This window comes from Medicago sativa, chromosome 8 (assembly GCF_051527215.1).
Source record: "Medicago sativa cultivar Bolivia chromosome 8, Bolivia_mono, whole genome shotgun sequence".
Lineage (NCBI taxonomy): Eukaryota > Viridiplantae > Streptophyta > Magnoliopsida > Fabales > Fabaceae > Medicago > Medicago sativa.
In genome coordinates, this window is record NC_140756.1 from 60,792,299 (window position 1) to 60,807,612 (window position 15,314).

A 15,314-nucleotide genomic window follows, 5' to 3' on the forward strand; every position below is an offset into this window, starting at 1 on the left:
AAAATCATATCCATTTTTGCATAAACATATCATGCATCATCCCGCATTTCATAATTTCTGAACTCAAGTCTCACTAAATTTTCTTCTTCATCAGAATTTAAGTCGTCTCAACTGTGGCCCGACGCACTCGCTACCGGTCAACTATTGTATACGGCACTCGGGCAAACTTTAAGAGAAAAATGGAATGCATCGAGCTAGATAATGCGACACTTCGTGATGAGGTAGCAGCTCTAAACACCAAATTGGATGAGTTGGCAGACATGAAAACGAAGATGGAAGAGTTAACCGTTCTGGTAAAGGTTTTGGCAGTGGCACAAGCTCCACCCCCACCTCCCTCTCCTATCAGAGTGCACGCTGAAGCTACGACCTCTGCTGGTCCTGAATGGACTTTTTGTGCCGACACTCCGACATACTCAGCTCCACAACGGTCCACGCCATGGTTTCAACCTTTGACTGCCGGCGAGATACTCCGCCCCATTGCCTGTGAAGCACAAATGCCTACTTTTCAACATGCAATTCCTGTTCCTCGGCAAGTCCCGATGTTTCCTCCAGCTGCTGTGACCTACTCAGCGCCTGCTGTTCATGCTACACCACAAGAAGAAGAACCCATCTTCCATTCCGGAAGTGTAGGGGCGCCTGACAGAGTCGACGATCTACAAGAAAAGTATGAAGAAATGCATCGGGAAATGAGAACTCTAAAGGGAAAAGAAGCTTACGGGAAATCTGCTTATGACCTCTGTTTGGTACCGGATGTCCGGATACCCCACAAATTCAAGGTACCTGACTTTGAAAAGTATAAAGGAGACTCCTGCCCTAATGATCACCTGACGATGTACGTAAGGAAGATGTCTGAGTTTGCTAAAGACGATAAGGTCCTCATTTACGTTTTCCAAGAAAGTTTGGCTTACCCGGCTTCGAAATGGTACACGAATCTGGATAAGGCAAGCATCCAAAAATTCCAAGACTTGTGTGATGCCTTTGTGCAACAATATGACTATAATGTAGACATGGCGCCCGATCGAGGCGACCTCCAGGCTGAAACTCAAGGGGATAGAGAGACATTTAAGGGGTATGCTCATCGATGGAGGAATATTGCAGCCCAAGTTAGCCCACGGGTGGAAGAAAGTGAGATGACCAAGTTGTTCTTGAGAACCCTAAATCCTTTCTACTACGAAAAGTTGGTAGGGTGTGCATCCAGGAGCTTCGCGGATGTGGTCCGCGTAGGTATAAATGTCGAAGAAGGTGTCCGAGAAGGACGAATAGTGAAAGACGGTGCGTCTACTAGCGGTACAAAGAAATATGGAAGCAACTTTCCAAGGAAGAAAGAACAGGAAGTCGGTATGTTGGCTAACGAAAGAGCCCGGCCATTTTCCACAAATACAAATCAACAACCAAATCACCAACCACAAAGGCCTCAAGGACCTCAACCATATTATCCTCCATTATACCAGCCCAATTACCCTCCACCACATAATCCTCAACAACACTACCAACACCCATATCACCCTCAACCACATAATCCTCAACAACAACATCATTTCCAAGCTCCACAACAAGCTCGCCCTCCTAGAAACAATTTTCCTCCCATACCTATGTTGTACAAAGTCTTGCTGCCCTCTTTGCTTGCGAGAAACCTTGTACAAACTAAGCCTCGCCCCCAGGTACCAAATCCCTTACCTCGTTGGTACCGCCCTGAGCTCACATGTGATTTCCATCAAGGAGCACAAGGCCACGATGTGGAGCAATGTTACGCTCTCAAGGATGCAGTTCAGAAACTGATCCAAAACAAGGATTTATCTTTCACGAACCCTGACCCTATTGCCCAAAACAACCCTTTACCACCGCATGGGCCTGCTATTAACATGATCCAAATATATCAAAAAGACAGCCCAGTCCTCAATTCTCGTGATATCAAGACTCCATTAGTCCCGATACACATAAAGATGTGTGAGATGATTCTTTTCAACCATGATCATGAAGCATGTGACATATGTTCTGTAAATCCTCGTGGCTGCATACAAGTCCAGAATGACGTGCAGGGTTTGCTAGACAGAAAAGAGCTAATTGTCACCAGGAAAAACAAGGATAAAGATGTTTGTGTCATCACACCCGTATTCAGAACCCGGGAACCACTAGTGATAATGCTCAGCCAGGCAAAGCCAACCAGCACTCCTCTGGTAATTTGCTCTCCAGAACAGATACCGTACACTTCTCAAAGGACCATCCCATACAACTATGAGTATGCAATCATAGAAGATGGAAAGAAGATACCACTGGATCTGCCAATCCCTGTGGATAATATCGCCGAAAGTAGTCAAATCCTTAGAAGTGGACGTATTATCCCTTCTGTGGTTCAGAAGGAAGCTGGTGCTCCGGTAGAAGAACCAATGAAGGAGCAGAATGTGGGTAAAGGCAAAACCATGGGACAATCTAGTGGAACCACCTATGAGGATAACGATGAAATCTTGAAAATGATCAAGAGAAGCGAGTACAAGATTGTGGATCAACTGTTGCAAACTCCGGCAAAAATCTCCATCATGTCTCTATTATCAAGCTCTGACGCCCACAGAGAGACTCTAATGAAAGTCTTGGACCAGGCTTATGTGGACGATGATGTAACGTTAAGTCAGTTTGGAAGTATTGTAGGAAATGTGACTGCCTGCAACAACTTAAGTTTCAGCGATGAAGACCTCCCACCGGAGGGAAGAAACCACAACTTGGCGTTACTTATCTCTGTCCTTTGCAAATCGGACTCTCTGTCAAATGTTCTAATAGACACTGGGTCTGCTCTCAATGTAATGCCAAAATCTACCCTGGATCAGCTGTCATGTTCGAAGGCTCTTTTGAAACCCAGCACAGTGACGGTGAGGGCATTTGATGGGACCAGAAGGTCTGTGTATGGGGAAATAGAATTGCCTATCTTGGTGGGCCCACATGAATTCAAGATTAATTTCCAAATTATGGAAATACAGGCCTCTTTCAGTTGCCTACTCGGCAGGCCTTGGATCCATAACGCTAGAGCAGTAACGTCCACACTTCATCAGAAGCTGAAGTTTGTCAGTCAAGGGAAACTCATAACCGTGAACGGTGAGGTAGCATTGTTGGTTAGCCATTTGTCATCATTCTCCATTATTGGTGGTAACAGTACAGATGGATCATCATTTCAAGGACTCTCTTCCGAAGAGAATGTGGAGAAGTTTGAGACTTGTATGGCTTCTCTGAAGGATGCCAAGAGAGTAATACAAGAAGGTAAGACTGAAGGTTGGGGTCAGTTAGTGGAGCTAACTGAGAACAAACGCAAAGAAGGAATAGGTTTTCCCAACAGTAAGCCTGGGGTATTCAACCCTACTGGAGGTACTTTTCATAGTGCAGGATTCATTCATGCTCCGTCAGAGATTAATGCACTGCTCGAGGATCAGTCTGAAGAAGCAACACCTGTCTTTGTGACGCCCGTAAGAACTTGCTGCAACTGGATCGCGGTGGACGTCCCTTCTGTGATGCCTTATTCTAAGTAATGTGTTTGTCTTGTTTTTGTTTTTCTTAAAATTCCTTTCGTCCTGCCCCAGACGAAAGTAAAATCATGTAGGGCTTTGCTTCAAATACTTTTGTTATAAATAAAAATCGTCGTTTCTATCACGACCGTTACTTTATTTTATTTCGCATTTTCTGGAAAATGGTAACACACAAAACCAAAAAAAAATCATGTTTTTTCTTATTTTGTTTTCTTCCTTTTAAAAAAAAAAAAAAAATCAAATTCAAAGGTCTGCATTTACTCATTAAAAATCAATCATAAATCATGTGCAGACTAAACATAAATGAGCCCGTTGAACATGGCAACCCTATGCTCCCTCCCAACTTTGAAGTCCCTGTTTACGAGGCTATGGTAGAAGAGGATGAAGAGATTCCTGATGAGATCAGATGGATGTTAGAACAAGAAAGAAAGGCTATTCAGCCTCATCAGGAAGAAATCGAGACTGTCAACCTGGGTACTGAGGAAGACATGAAAGAGATCAAGATCGGGGCATTGTTGGATGCGACAGTTAAAGAAAGAGTAATTGAGCTTCTCAGGGAGTATGCCGACATATTCGCATGGTCATACAAGGATATGCCAGGGTTAGATACTGAAGTAGTAGAACATCGACTGCCTCTGAAGCCCGAATGCCCTCCGGTTAAACAGAAATTGAGAAGATCTCATCCTGATATGGCCCTCAAGATCAAAGAAGAAGTACGAAAGCAGATTGACGCTGGTTTTTTAATCACCTCTGAATATCCTCAATGGTTAGCCAACATAGTACCTGTTCCGAAGAAAGATGGCAAGGTCAGAATGTGTGTCGACTACCGAGATTTGAACAAAGCCAGTCCGAAGGATAATTTCCCTTTACCTCACATTGATGTGTTGGTTGATAATACCGCTAAGTGCAAAGTGTTCTCCTTCATGGATGGTTTCTCCGGATATAACCAGATCAAGATGGCTCCCGAGGATAGAGAAAAGACGTCTTTTATCACGCCTTGGGGCGCCTTCTGCTACGTAGTGATGCCGTTTGGTTTGATCAATGCTGGTGCCACCTACCAGAGAGGTATGACCAAGATCTTCCACGATATGATACACAAAGAGATTGAAGTCTATGTAGATGATATGATTGTCAAGTCGGGGACTGAAGAAGAGCATGTGGAGTATTTATTGAAGATGTTTCAGCGTTTGAGAAAGTACAAACTCCGACTGAATCCTAATAAATGTACCTTCGGTGTCAGATCCGGGAAGCTTCTGGGTTTTATTGTCAGTCAGAAAGGTATCGAAGTAGATCCCGACAAAGTCAAAGCCATCAGAGAAATGCCTGCTCCAAAGACCGAGAAACAAGTCAGAGGATTCCTTGGTCGACTGAACTACATATCCAGATTCATCTCCCACATGACTGCTACATGTGGGCCAATATTCAAATTGCTTCGCAAGGATCAAGGAATCGAGTGGACTGAAGATTGTCAAAAAGCCTTCGATAGTATCAAGGAGTATTTGTTAGAACCTCCAATTCTCATCCCTCCAGTTGAAGGAAGACCCTTGATCATGTATTTGACGGTGTTAGAAGACTCTATGGGTTGTGTACTTGGTCAACAAGATGAGACGGGAAAGAAAGAACACGCCATTTACTACCTGAGCAAGAAGTTTACTGATTGCGAATCTCGATACTCCGCACTCGAGAAAACTTGTTGTGCTTTAGTCTGGGCTGCCAAGCGTCTCCGCCACTATATGATTAATCACACTACTTGGTTGATATCTAGAATGGATCCAATCAAGTATCTATTTGAGAAGCCTGTTTTAACAGGAAGAATTTCTCGTTGGCAGATGTTGTTGTCCGAGTACGATATCGTGTACCGCACTCAGAAAGCTATCAAAGGCAGTATCCTGGCAGATCATTTGGCTCATCAACCAATCGAAGATTATCAGCCTATCAAATTTGACTTCCCGGATGAAGAGATCATGTGTTTAAAGATGAAGGATTGTGAGGAACCATCGATTGATGAAGGCCCTGATCCTGAATCAGAATGGGGTTTGATATTTGATGGAGCTGTTAATGTCTATGGTAGCGGAATTGGGAAAGTCCTCGTTACTCCGAAGGGCAATCACATTCCTTTTACTGCAAGGCTACGTTTTGACTGCACAAACAACATTGCAGAATATGAAGCTTGCATCATGGGTATTGAGGAAGCTATTGATTTGAGGATTAAAAGAATCAAGATATATGGTGATTCAGCCCTTGTGGTCAACCAGATTAAAGGAAAGTGGGAAACTCATCATGCTGGGTTGATACCGTACAGAGATTATGCCAGACGTCTGTTAACGTTCTTCAACAAAGTAGAATTGAATCATATCCCTCGTGAGGAGAATCAAATGGCAGATGCTCTAGCTACTTTATCTTCGATGATCCAAGTGAATTGCCCCAAAATTGTACCTTTAATCAGCATCAAGTTCCTTGACCGACCTGCTTATGTGTTTGCTGCTGAAGCAGTCTTTGACGACAAGCCGTGGTTCCATGATATTAAAGTTTTCCTTCAAACACAAGAGTATCCGACCGGGGCATCTCGCAAAGATAAGAGGACTCTAAGAAGATTGTCTAGTAGTTTCTTCTTGAATGGCGATATTTTGTACAAAAGGAACTTCGACGCCGTTTTGCTCAGATGTATAGATCGGCGTGAAGCAGATTTGTTAATGCAAGAAATACATGAAGGCTCGTTCGGGACTCATTCTAGTGGTTATGCAATGGCTAAGAAGGCGTTGAGAGCAGGTTACTATTGGATAACGATGCATGCTGACTGTTACCATCATGCCAAGAAGTGCCACAAATGTCAGATTTATGCGGATAAGATCCATATACCGCCGTCCATGCTCAATGTTATTTCTTCCCCGTGGCCTTTCTCTATGTGGGGCATCGATATGATTGGTCGGATTGAACCGAAAGCTTCCAATGGACATCGTTTCATACTAGTGGCCATTGATTATTTTACCAAATGGGTCGAGGCGGCATCTTATGCTAATGTGACCAAGCAAGTGGTGGTCCGGTTTATCAAGAACAATATCATCTGCCGCTATGGTGTTCCTAACAAAATCATCACGGATAATGGTACCAATTTGAATAACAAGATGATGAAAGAACTGTGCGATGATTTCAAGATCGAACATCACAACTCTTCTCCTTATAGACCACAGATGAATGGTGCAGTCGAAGCTGCAAACAAGAATATCAAGAAAATTGTGCAGAAGATGGTGGTCACATATAAAGACTGGCATGAAATGTTACCCTATGCTTTGCATGGCTATCGTACCTCAGTACGCACTTCAACAGGGGCAACCCCTTTCTCTTTGGTGTATGGTATGGAGGCTGTACTCCCGGTAGAGGTTGAGATCCCGTCGTTAAGAATCTTGAAAGAAGCTGAGTTGACTGAAGCCGAATGGTGTCAGGATAGGTATGATCAGTTGAACTTGATTGAAGAAAAACGCATGACAACTTTGTGTCACGGACAACTATATCAGTCAAGAATGAAGCAAGCATTCGATAAGAGAGTGCGTTCCCGTGAGCTTAAAGAAGGAGACCTTGTGGTCAGAAGTATCAAGTCATTTCAACCAGACCCCAGGGGCAAATGGACACCTAATTATGAAGGTCCCTATGTTGTTAAGAAAGCTTTCTCTGGTGGTGCTTTGATACTTACGAATATGGATGGAGAGGAGTTACCTCGTCCTGTGAATTCTGATGCAGTCAAGAAATACTTTGTCTAAAAAATGTATAAAAGAACAGCTCGGTAGGTCGAAAACCCGAAAGGGCGGTCTAAACCAAAAATGGGCGTCTCGATGGATTGAAAGCCCGAAAGGGCGGTCCATGCAAAAATTAGAGGCATAAAAAAAAAATGTTTACCCTGATGGATCGAAAACCCGAAAGGGCGATCTATGCAAAAGTTAAGGGATTAGGACAAGTAACTGCATCAGAATAAGCATCGCTCACTTGGGGCACCTTAGCTGTCAGAAGTTCTCCGATATCGAAGCATCAAAGCAGTGGGATTCAAAGTTGTTTAAGGAACATAGCGGGTATTATGTTCAATGCACCTTCCCCATATTAATTACCATTTTCCAAATTCTGTAATCTGTGGAGACATGCCTTTGGCCGGTTACCATTTCTATTAAATCAATTTGAGCCTGTGCCTCTTTATTTGGAATTCTTGTTTATTGTATGTGCAAAATTTCTTCCATTTTCACATTAGTACTTGAGGCAAAAACTTTGAAAATTCTTTTGAAACTTGTGTTTTTCTTCAAGAAGAACAAAAAGGACAAACATATCATCTTTACAACTAGGTATCATAGGAGCATGTGTCAGCATTCGGTCCGAAAGTAGGTAGATGCAACAAGTAGACATAGTCATTGCTAAAAAAAAAAAAAAAAAAACAGAGAGCTCGCTAAGTTTAAAGACCCGAAAGGGCGACCTAGGCAAAAATGAGCTTCCCGGTGGATTGAAAACCCGAAAGGGCGATCCAGGCAAAAGTTAGGGATTTCAAAAAAAATGAATGAAAAAAGAAATATATAAAAAAAAAAAGAAGCAATGACTATTTGAAGCATGAATTTGAGAAAGTGCCTCGATTTAGAAACGGCGACTTCTGCCAGTATTTAGTCAAGGGGGCCTTACCCCGACAATGTTTGATTCATCTCCAAGTAATGTTATCTCCAATGAAGAGTGTTGAACGATTGTAGCGTGATGTCGGGCCATTTTCTTTTGGACCTACCCAGCCGTGTCTCATCAATCTTACCATCATGAGTCTCATACATATTCATACATTCATTTATTCATGCATACATAACACGTATACAACATCATTCATACATAACTACATCAGTCACCTAGAATCTCATTTCGGTCGTGTCTCCTCAGTCCGGTCTTTACTTATCATGGTGTCAAGCCGCAAGTTTCTAAATGAACATCTTGCATTTACCTTCTTGTCATCAAAAGTGTTATCCCCAGTGTGTCTGGTCCAGAGATGTCACTCGTCATGAGCCCGTTGGATTCCGGCGAACTCTTACCAAGCCGGGTGGATTCTCGCAAATTCCAGCAGCCACACCAAAAAAAAAAAAAAATACATTTCATAGCAGAGATTATTATTCTAACCGCGATTTCTACGAGAACAAATCTCCATAGTCCAAGCCAGGATCAGTAACGGTAAACCAAGCAATACCGCTATTGCGACTTCAATCTCTCTTAGAAACGCCATTTCTTCATCTATTTCTTCGTAATGGAAGATGTCGATGAGTAGAAGAACGAATGCAAGGAGAGTGATGACAATGAGAAGAAATATAGTCATTTTAAGAAAGAATGAGGATGGAGGTTGTGAAAAAATAAGAGATGAATGTTGAAGTATTTATAGAAGGAGGGAGGAACGTAGCCGTTAGGGGGAAAGAAAAAGGGGTTACTTTTTACTATTCATGACCGTTAAAAGGGGGAATATAACCGTTTATTTAGACGCTGGAAGGCTCGAACGGTACACACAGATAAATCACCTCATGGTAATGAACAAAGATTAACACTTCACATATCAATCACGTCAAGCTGTCAGTTCACCAACGAACGCTTGAGTTTACTTTTCTTTTATTTTGTTTCAAGTCACAAAATTCACCAACGAACGTTTGAGTTTACTTTTCTTTTATTTTGTTTCAAGTCACAAAATTCACCAACGAACGCTTGGGTTTACCTTTTTATCTTGTTTCAAGTCACCAAGTCCACCAACGGACCGATCAGGTTTACTTTCATCATGTTTCAAACGGCCAGTTCCAACTAATGAACAGTTTGGAATCACAATTCAATTTCAATAGTGTCATCCCCAATAGGACTGATTCAAAGAGCGTCACCAATCAAAATTCGTTTCAAGTGGTAGGTCCCATCAAATACTCATCTTTACCAGTGTCTATCCAAATTTCCCCAGTGTTTGTTCAAAGTCTTATCTCGAGTAATTCACAGTAACAGACACGTCTTTACTACTTCACAAGTAATAGACGGTTTTTAATGTTTCTTCTTTTACCATTTCAAAGGTAACAAACACGTCTTTACTACTTCAAAAGTAATAGACGATTTTATTCCTTTACTACTTCAAAGGTAATAGACAAATTTATTTCTTGTTCGTCTTTGCCATTACAAAGGTAATAGACACGTCTTTACTACTTCAAAAGTAATAGACAATTTCTCTCCTGCTTTGTGTGTCTTCACCTAATTCACGGTGACAGACACGTCTTTACTACTTCAAAGGTAATTGACAAATTTAGTTCTTGTTTGTCTTTACCAGTTCAAAGGTAACAGACATTGTCCTTTACTAATTCAAAGGTAATTGACAAATTTATTTCATTTTCATCTTTACCAGTTCAAAGGTAACAGACTTTGTCTTTTACTACTTCAAAAGTAATAGACACTTTTATTGCTTGTTACGTTCGTCTTTACTAATTCAAAAGTAATAGACAGTATTGCGTTCGTCTTTACTACTTCAAAAGTAACAGACGGTTTCTTTCCTCGTAATGTCCTCCATTATCACTTCAAAGGTAATTGACATTCTTTCCTTCTCAGCAAATCATTATCAATTTTGTCTCCCAGTCGGCATATGTTTGTCGTTGTTGCATTCATAATTGCACCACATACATACATACATACCATTATATTCATAAGCATTGCATTCATAACATCTTAGGTCAAAATTGGTGCACTTTTGGTATTTAAGTCCCTTCGACCCGACAAAACAAAGATTTTATCTTCAAGTCTCCGGACGAAGAGACTTAAATAGGGGCATCTGTCATACTCCAATTTTTGACCCAAGATACACCGACACGTGGCCTCGAACCCTGATCAGTCTTTGACTTTTCAGCGAAAAAATTCGACAGAGAGGTATTTTAAAATACCTCATATTTGGTTCCGAGTCGGGCCCTCTTCTCTCATTTTTTATTTATCATTACTTTTAGTCCTTATTTCTTTTTAAATTTCCTTTTAGTTAATTTTAAATTCATTTTTAATTTTTATTTTTTATAAGCTAATTACTTTTAAATTTTTTACTTTTAGTTTTTTATGTATTATTATTATTATTATTATTATTAGTGTTATTATTTTATCATCATTATTATTATTATTATTATTATTATTATTATTATTATTATTATTAATAGCATTATTATTATTTATTTTTTTTGTCCGAAAAATATCCAAGGGCTCACACAGTCTGTCATGGTCCCCTCTAAACCAAGCCAAGGTAATTTTTGTTGCTCCCTTCACCAACACTTTGTCTCAATCCAAGTGCTATAAATACCAGTGCATACAACCAGCAAAAAAGAGGAGAATTTTCGACCAAACACAAAGAAACAAAAAATTTCCAGCAAACGAAACACATACACGAGAGCCAATTCCAATTCCACAATCCAGCAAACAAATATCATCACAAAACCAACAAAACTCATTGTCATACAAAATATCACAACAACAATTTCATACAAACAAATCAGCCGCAATACACATACATCAAAGCCGATCCAAACACCCACATAAACACCAATCCAAATCGCATAAACACCAATCCAAATCGGCCTCACAAATCCGAACACAACAATCATACCCATAAACAAAAGAAAACCGAACCAAATCCATCAAAAGGTAGTAATTTTTGTTTTTGTAGATCTAGGGAGTTGTGGTTCATTTTGTGGATTTTTAAGTCTAAAAACGAGTAGAGGAGGAAAAAATAGGTAGAAAGGAAAAAAAATAAAAAAAAAAAAGGGTGTTTGGAGCGGCGCCGCCGCCGTCTTCGACGGCTAACCGCCGCGTCGGAGCAGCCTCCGACCACCCTGGGCCTCGCCGGAATTCTAGAGAGAAGGCAGAGCCTCTCTCTCTAGAAAGAAGTAAGAGAGAGAAGGAAGGTGAAAAATGAGCAAAAAAACCGGCCCTGCAGATTTTTATAAACGCACTGAACCGGTTCGGTTCAGTTGAACCAAACCGGTCTAACTTAAGCCCAGCAGTCCTTTCCCTTCCTGCAGCCCAATCTTCCCTTTTTATTTCCTGCACCCCCTTGTTTGCTTCCTGCATCCCATTTCTGCATTGTTTTTACTACACTTCATGCATTTTAATTTCTTTAGCACTTTTATTTTCTTCTCATGCATTTTTAATTCGTTTAATCTCTTTTATTTTTTTTCTCATGCTTTTTTATTTTATTTTTTTGCATTACATTTTATTGTCTATTATTATCATATGCATATTTAAATTTTGTCATTAAATACACACCTCAAATCCAGAGTACTCTGGTCCATTTTAGTTCTCATGCATTTTTATTTTATTTTCGCATTACATTCTATTATCTACTATTATCATATGCATATTTAAATTTTGTCATTAAATACATAAATCAATCCAGAGTGCTCTGGTCCATTTTATTTTCGCATTCATTTTTATTTTATTTTCGCATTACATTCTATTAAATATAAATCAATCCAGAGTGCTCTGGTCCTAAATTAACTATTAATATTATTTTATTCTCCAGAACAATCTGGTCCTTGTTAATTAAATTTATCCAGAGTGCTCTGGTCCTAAATATATTTTCTTTCACACATTTTAATCTTTTATTTTCGTTCTCATGCATTTCTATTTTATTTCTTGTTCGTATCTCATCTCATCTTATTTTTTATTTTTTTTTATCGCATGCATTTAAATTATTGTTATTTATTTTATTTGCAAAATTTAGCATGTAATTAGGGCCAATGTAAACATAAACGAAAAATAGCGTGCGTGGAACACCCCGTTCTCCCAACAAATTAATATTAATAAATAAAATCAGAGTAATCACACAACGGAGTGTCACACTACTTTTCAAAATTTCATAATAGAAAATTGTCTATTTATTTAAAAACGGACATTTAAATTATCTTACAAACTGCAGCGGAATAATTCTTTAAAAATATAGTTTCAACCAAATTCAACCTCAATGAAAATCTTGGCACAAAGCCCTCAACGTAATAGACATTATTTTCAACAACGATAAACTCTAATAGCAAGTCTTTTCCAAAATATGTGATACATAAAAGAAATGAGAAGACATTCGCAACGATTTCCCCATCCTAGTATGTATCAGAGCCCTAGACACTTGAGCCGACCAAACCTACAAGTCATCAGTACCTGCACATTACCCACGGTCGAGGCAACATATACGCAGAAGGGGTGAGAAACTTATCCAATAATAATAATATATAATTTATCAAATTAATGAAAACATCAACAATTCAACAACAAGCATTATCAAGTTCATATATACATATATATATATATATATATATATATATATATATATATATATATATATATATATATATATATAACTCAGCATCATATTCGTTTTCAACAGCATTAGACAACATCCACCACAACATAACGTCATCATCAACAAAGAACACCAACTCGACTATGCAACATCATCAACTTAACATCATTTAATAAGGATAAAGCATCCTACCACATCTTAGACATCAACAACATATATATTCATCATTATATAACATCAATTAATATCATCCATTAACGTCAGAACAACAACATCATCAAGAACAGCAACAACATCTTCAAGAACAATAACAACAACATCATCAAGAACAACAACAACATCAACATCAAATTCGTTATCAATAACGACACCGACAACTCGACAATGCAACGACGGCAACGACAACAACAACAACTCGACAATGCGACAACAACAACGACAACAACGACAACTCGACAATGCAATAACAACAACGACAACTAGTGCATCATGCATGTGGTACCAATCTACGCGCGTTGAATGCTAAGCATTCCAGGGCATAAGCCCCCAACAAATTGGATGGTTAAAGCATCCCAGGGCATAAGCCCCCAACAGGTGAATGATAAACATTCCAGGGCATAAGCCCCCAACAATGTGGATGGTTAAAGCATCCCAGGGCATAAGCCCCCAACAGGTGAATGATAAACATTCCAGGGCATAAGCCCCCAACAGATGTGAGTATGCAAATGGACTCAACTTGTGTATATCAACATACAACTTCAACAACGACAACAACAACAACAACGTATGTGCCTAAACAATTATGACACACTCCCCAACTTCGACATCAGATGATACAACGACATCAACAACGGAAATCAACAACATAGCATATATATAAATCAATTACATTAATCTCAAAGTCTAAAACATCCCCCAAAAGCAATTAAGTTTTGATCAATATAACATAATCCAAATACTCATAAAACATCTCAACTAAATCCCTAACACTTAAGTTTGAAGTTGGGAAACCAACCATAAGTTTTGGACTAACTTGGGAATAGTTATGCTAAGTTTTCTTAAATTTTTCTGAAGACCCACCTGGACTATTTTTACCATAACTAAAAATCTACAAATAATTTTCTAGTCACTCCAAAGCCATTAGAAAGCTAACTCAATTATCTACAACTTTTATGTTTACACCTAAAGCTAATTCAAAATAGAAACGGGTGAAAAAGACACAAGAACGCGAAACAGAAAATGCTGTCACTGGACAATTTCGCTAATAGCGAAAATTGAGCTAATAGCGTACCTGTTCCAGAGGGTTACGCTAATAGCGAATTTCTGGCGAGTTTTTCATCTACTGTTACGATTTTAACACCATTTTCACCCCAAAAACCCATTTTCTGATCCCCTAATCACCCAAAATGAATTAGAACAATGTTTACAGGTTTTATATACAACATAGTAACTAAAACAACATAGAAACATGCATCAAACAACACCATTCATCATATTTTCTTCAATTAACATAAAACTTCTAACCCTAAAACCAAGAACAACAATTCATCAAATTTCAGAGTTATATGCCATGATTATTGAAAGGAATCCCACCCTTACCTTAATTCAGCAACACCAAACGTCAAGCTACCGCAATCGATTCCTTCCTAGCTCTCTCTTGGCCTCTTCTAGGTTTTTCTCTCCAAAACCAGTTTTCTTCTAATGTTTTTACGAGAAAATGTTTCTCTCCCTTTTTCTTTCTTTTACTTCAAAAATATCTCTCTTTTCTTTTCTCACCCAACTCCCTTAATTTCTATTAATTTCCACTTAATTCCCCTTAACCAAAAATAAATACTATTTCTATAATATTTCTATTTCTCATATTATTTCTATCCAATAATAACAACATTCATTTAAATAATACACAACCCCAATATTCATATAATAAATAGCATCATAACATATTTCATATAAAAATCATATAAAACATATATTTCACATAAAATCACATATATATATATATATATATATATATATATATATATAGCAATTAAAGTCATATAAAAGTATTCACACATCTACTAAAATATTAGAATAAAAATGGGGCGTTACAACTCTCCCCAACTTATAGAATTTCGTCCTCGAAATATTACCTCAAGTAAACAAGTCAGGATAAGACTCATGCATCTTACTCTCCAACTCCCAAGTAAGACTTTCACCAGCTGCTCCTCCCCAAACAACTCTCGCTAGAGGTATCTCCTTGCCTCTCAACGTCTTCACCTTACGATCATCGATCCTCAAAGGTAAAGTTTCTACCGTAAGGTTGTCTCTAACTTGCACATCATCTCTAGGAATGACATGTGAAGGATCTGCTACATACTTCCGAAGTTGTGACACATGAAACACATCATGCAAGTTCGAAAGATGTGGTGGCAAACCAACTCTATAAGCCACCGTGCCAATTTTCTCAGATATCTGATAAGGACCAATAAACTTTGGAGTCAACTTCTTGGACTTCAATGCAC

The 15,314-nt window shown here is 39.0% G+C and overlaps 1 protein-coding gene across 1 annotated transcript; it reads left to right on the top strand.

Moving 5' to 3' along the window:
- Window positions 1–179: 179 nt before the first annotated feature.
- LOC146900156 (uncharacterized) lies at window positions 180–4,292 on the top strand. The gene is made up of 3 exons (XM_085736916.1): window positions 180–3,511; window positions 3,805–4,225; window positions 4,284–4,292. The coding sequence occupies exons 1-3, from the start codon at window positions 180–182 to the stop codon at window positions 4,290–4,292; spliced, it is 3,762 nt and encodes a 1,253-aa protein (XP_085593042.1).
- Window positions 4,293–15,314: the final 11,022 nt, after the last annotated feature.

Coding starts and splice junctions, on each gene's coding strand:
- LOC146900156 (XM_085736916.1), top strand. CDS start 180: ATGGAATGCATCGAGCTAGATAATGCGACACTTCGTGATGAGGTAGCA. Junction 3,512..3,804: donor TCTGTGATGCCTTATTCTAA/GTAATGTGTTTG, acceptor AATCATGTGCAG/ACTAAACATAAATGAGCCCG.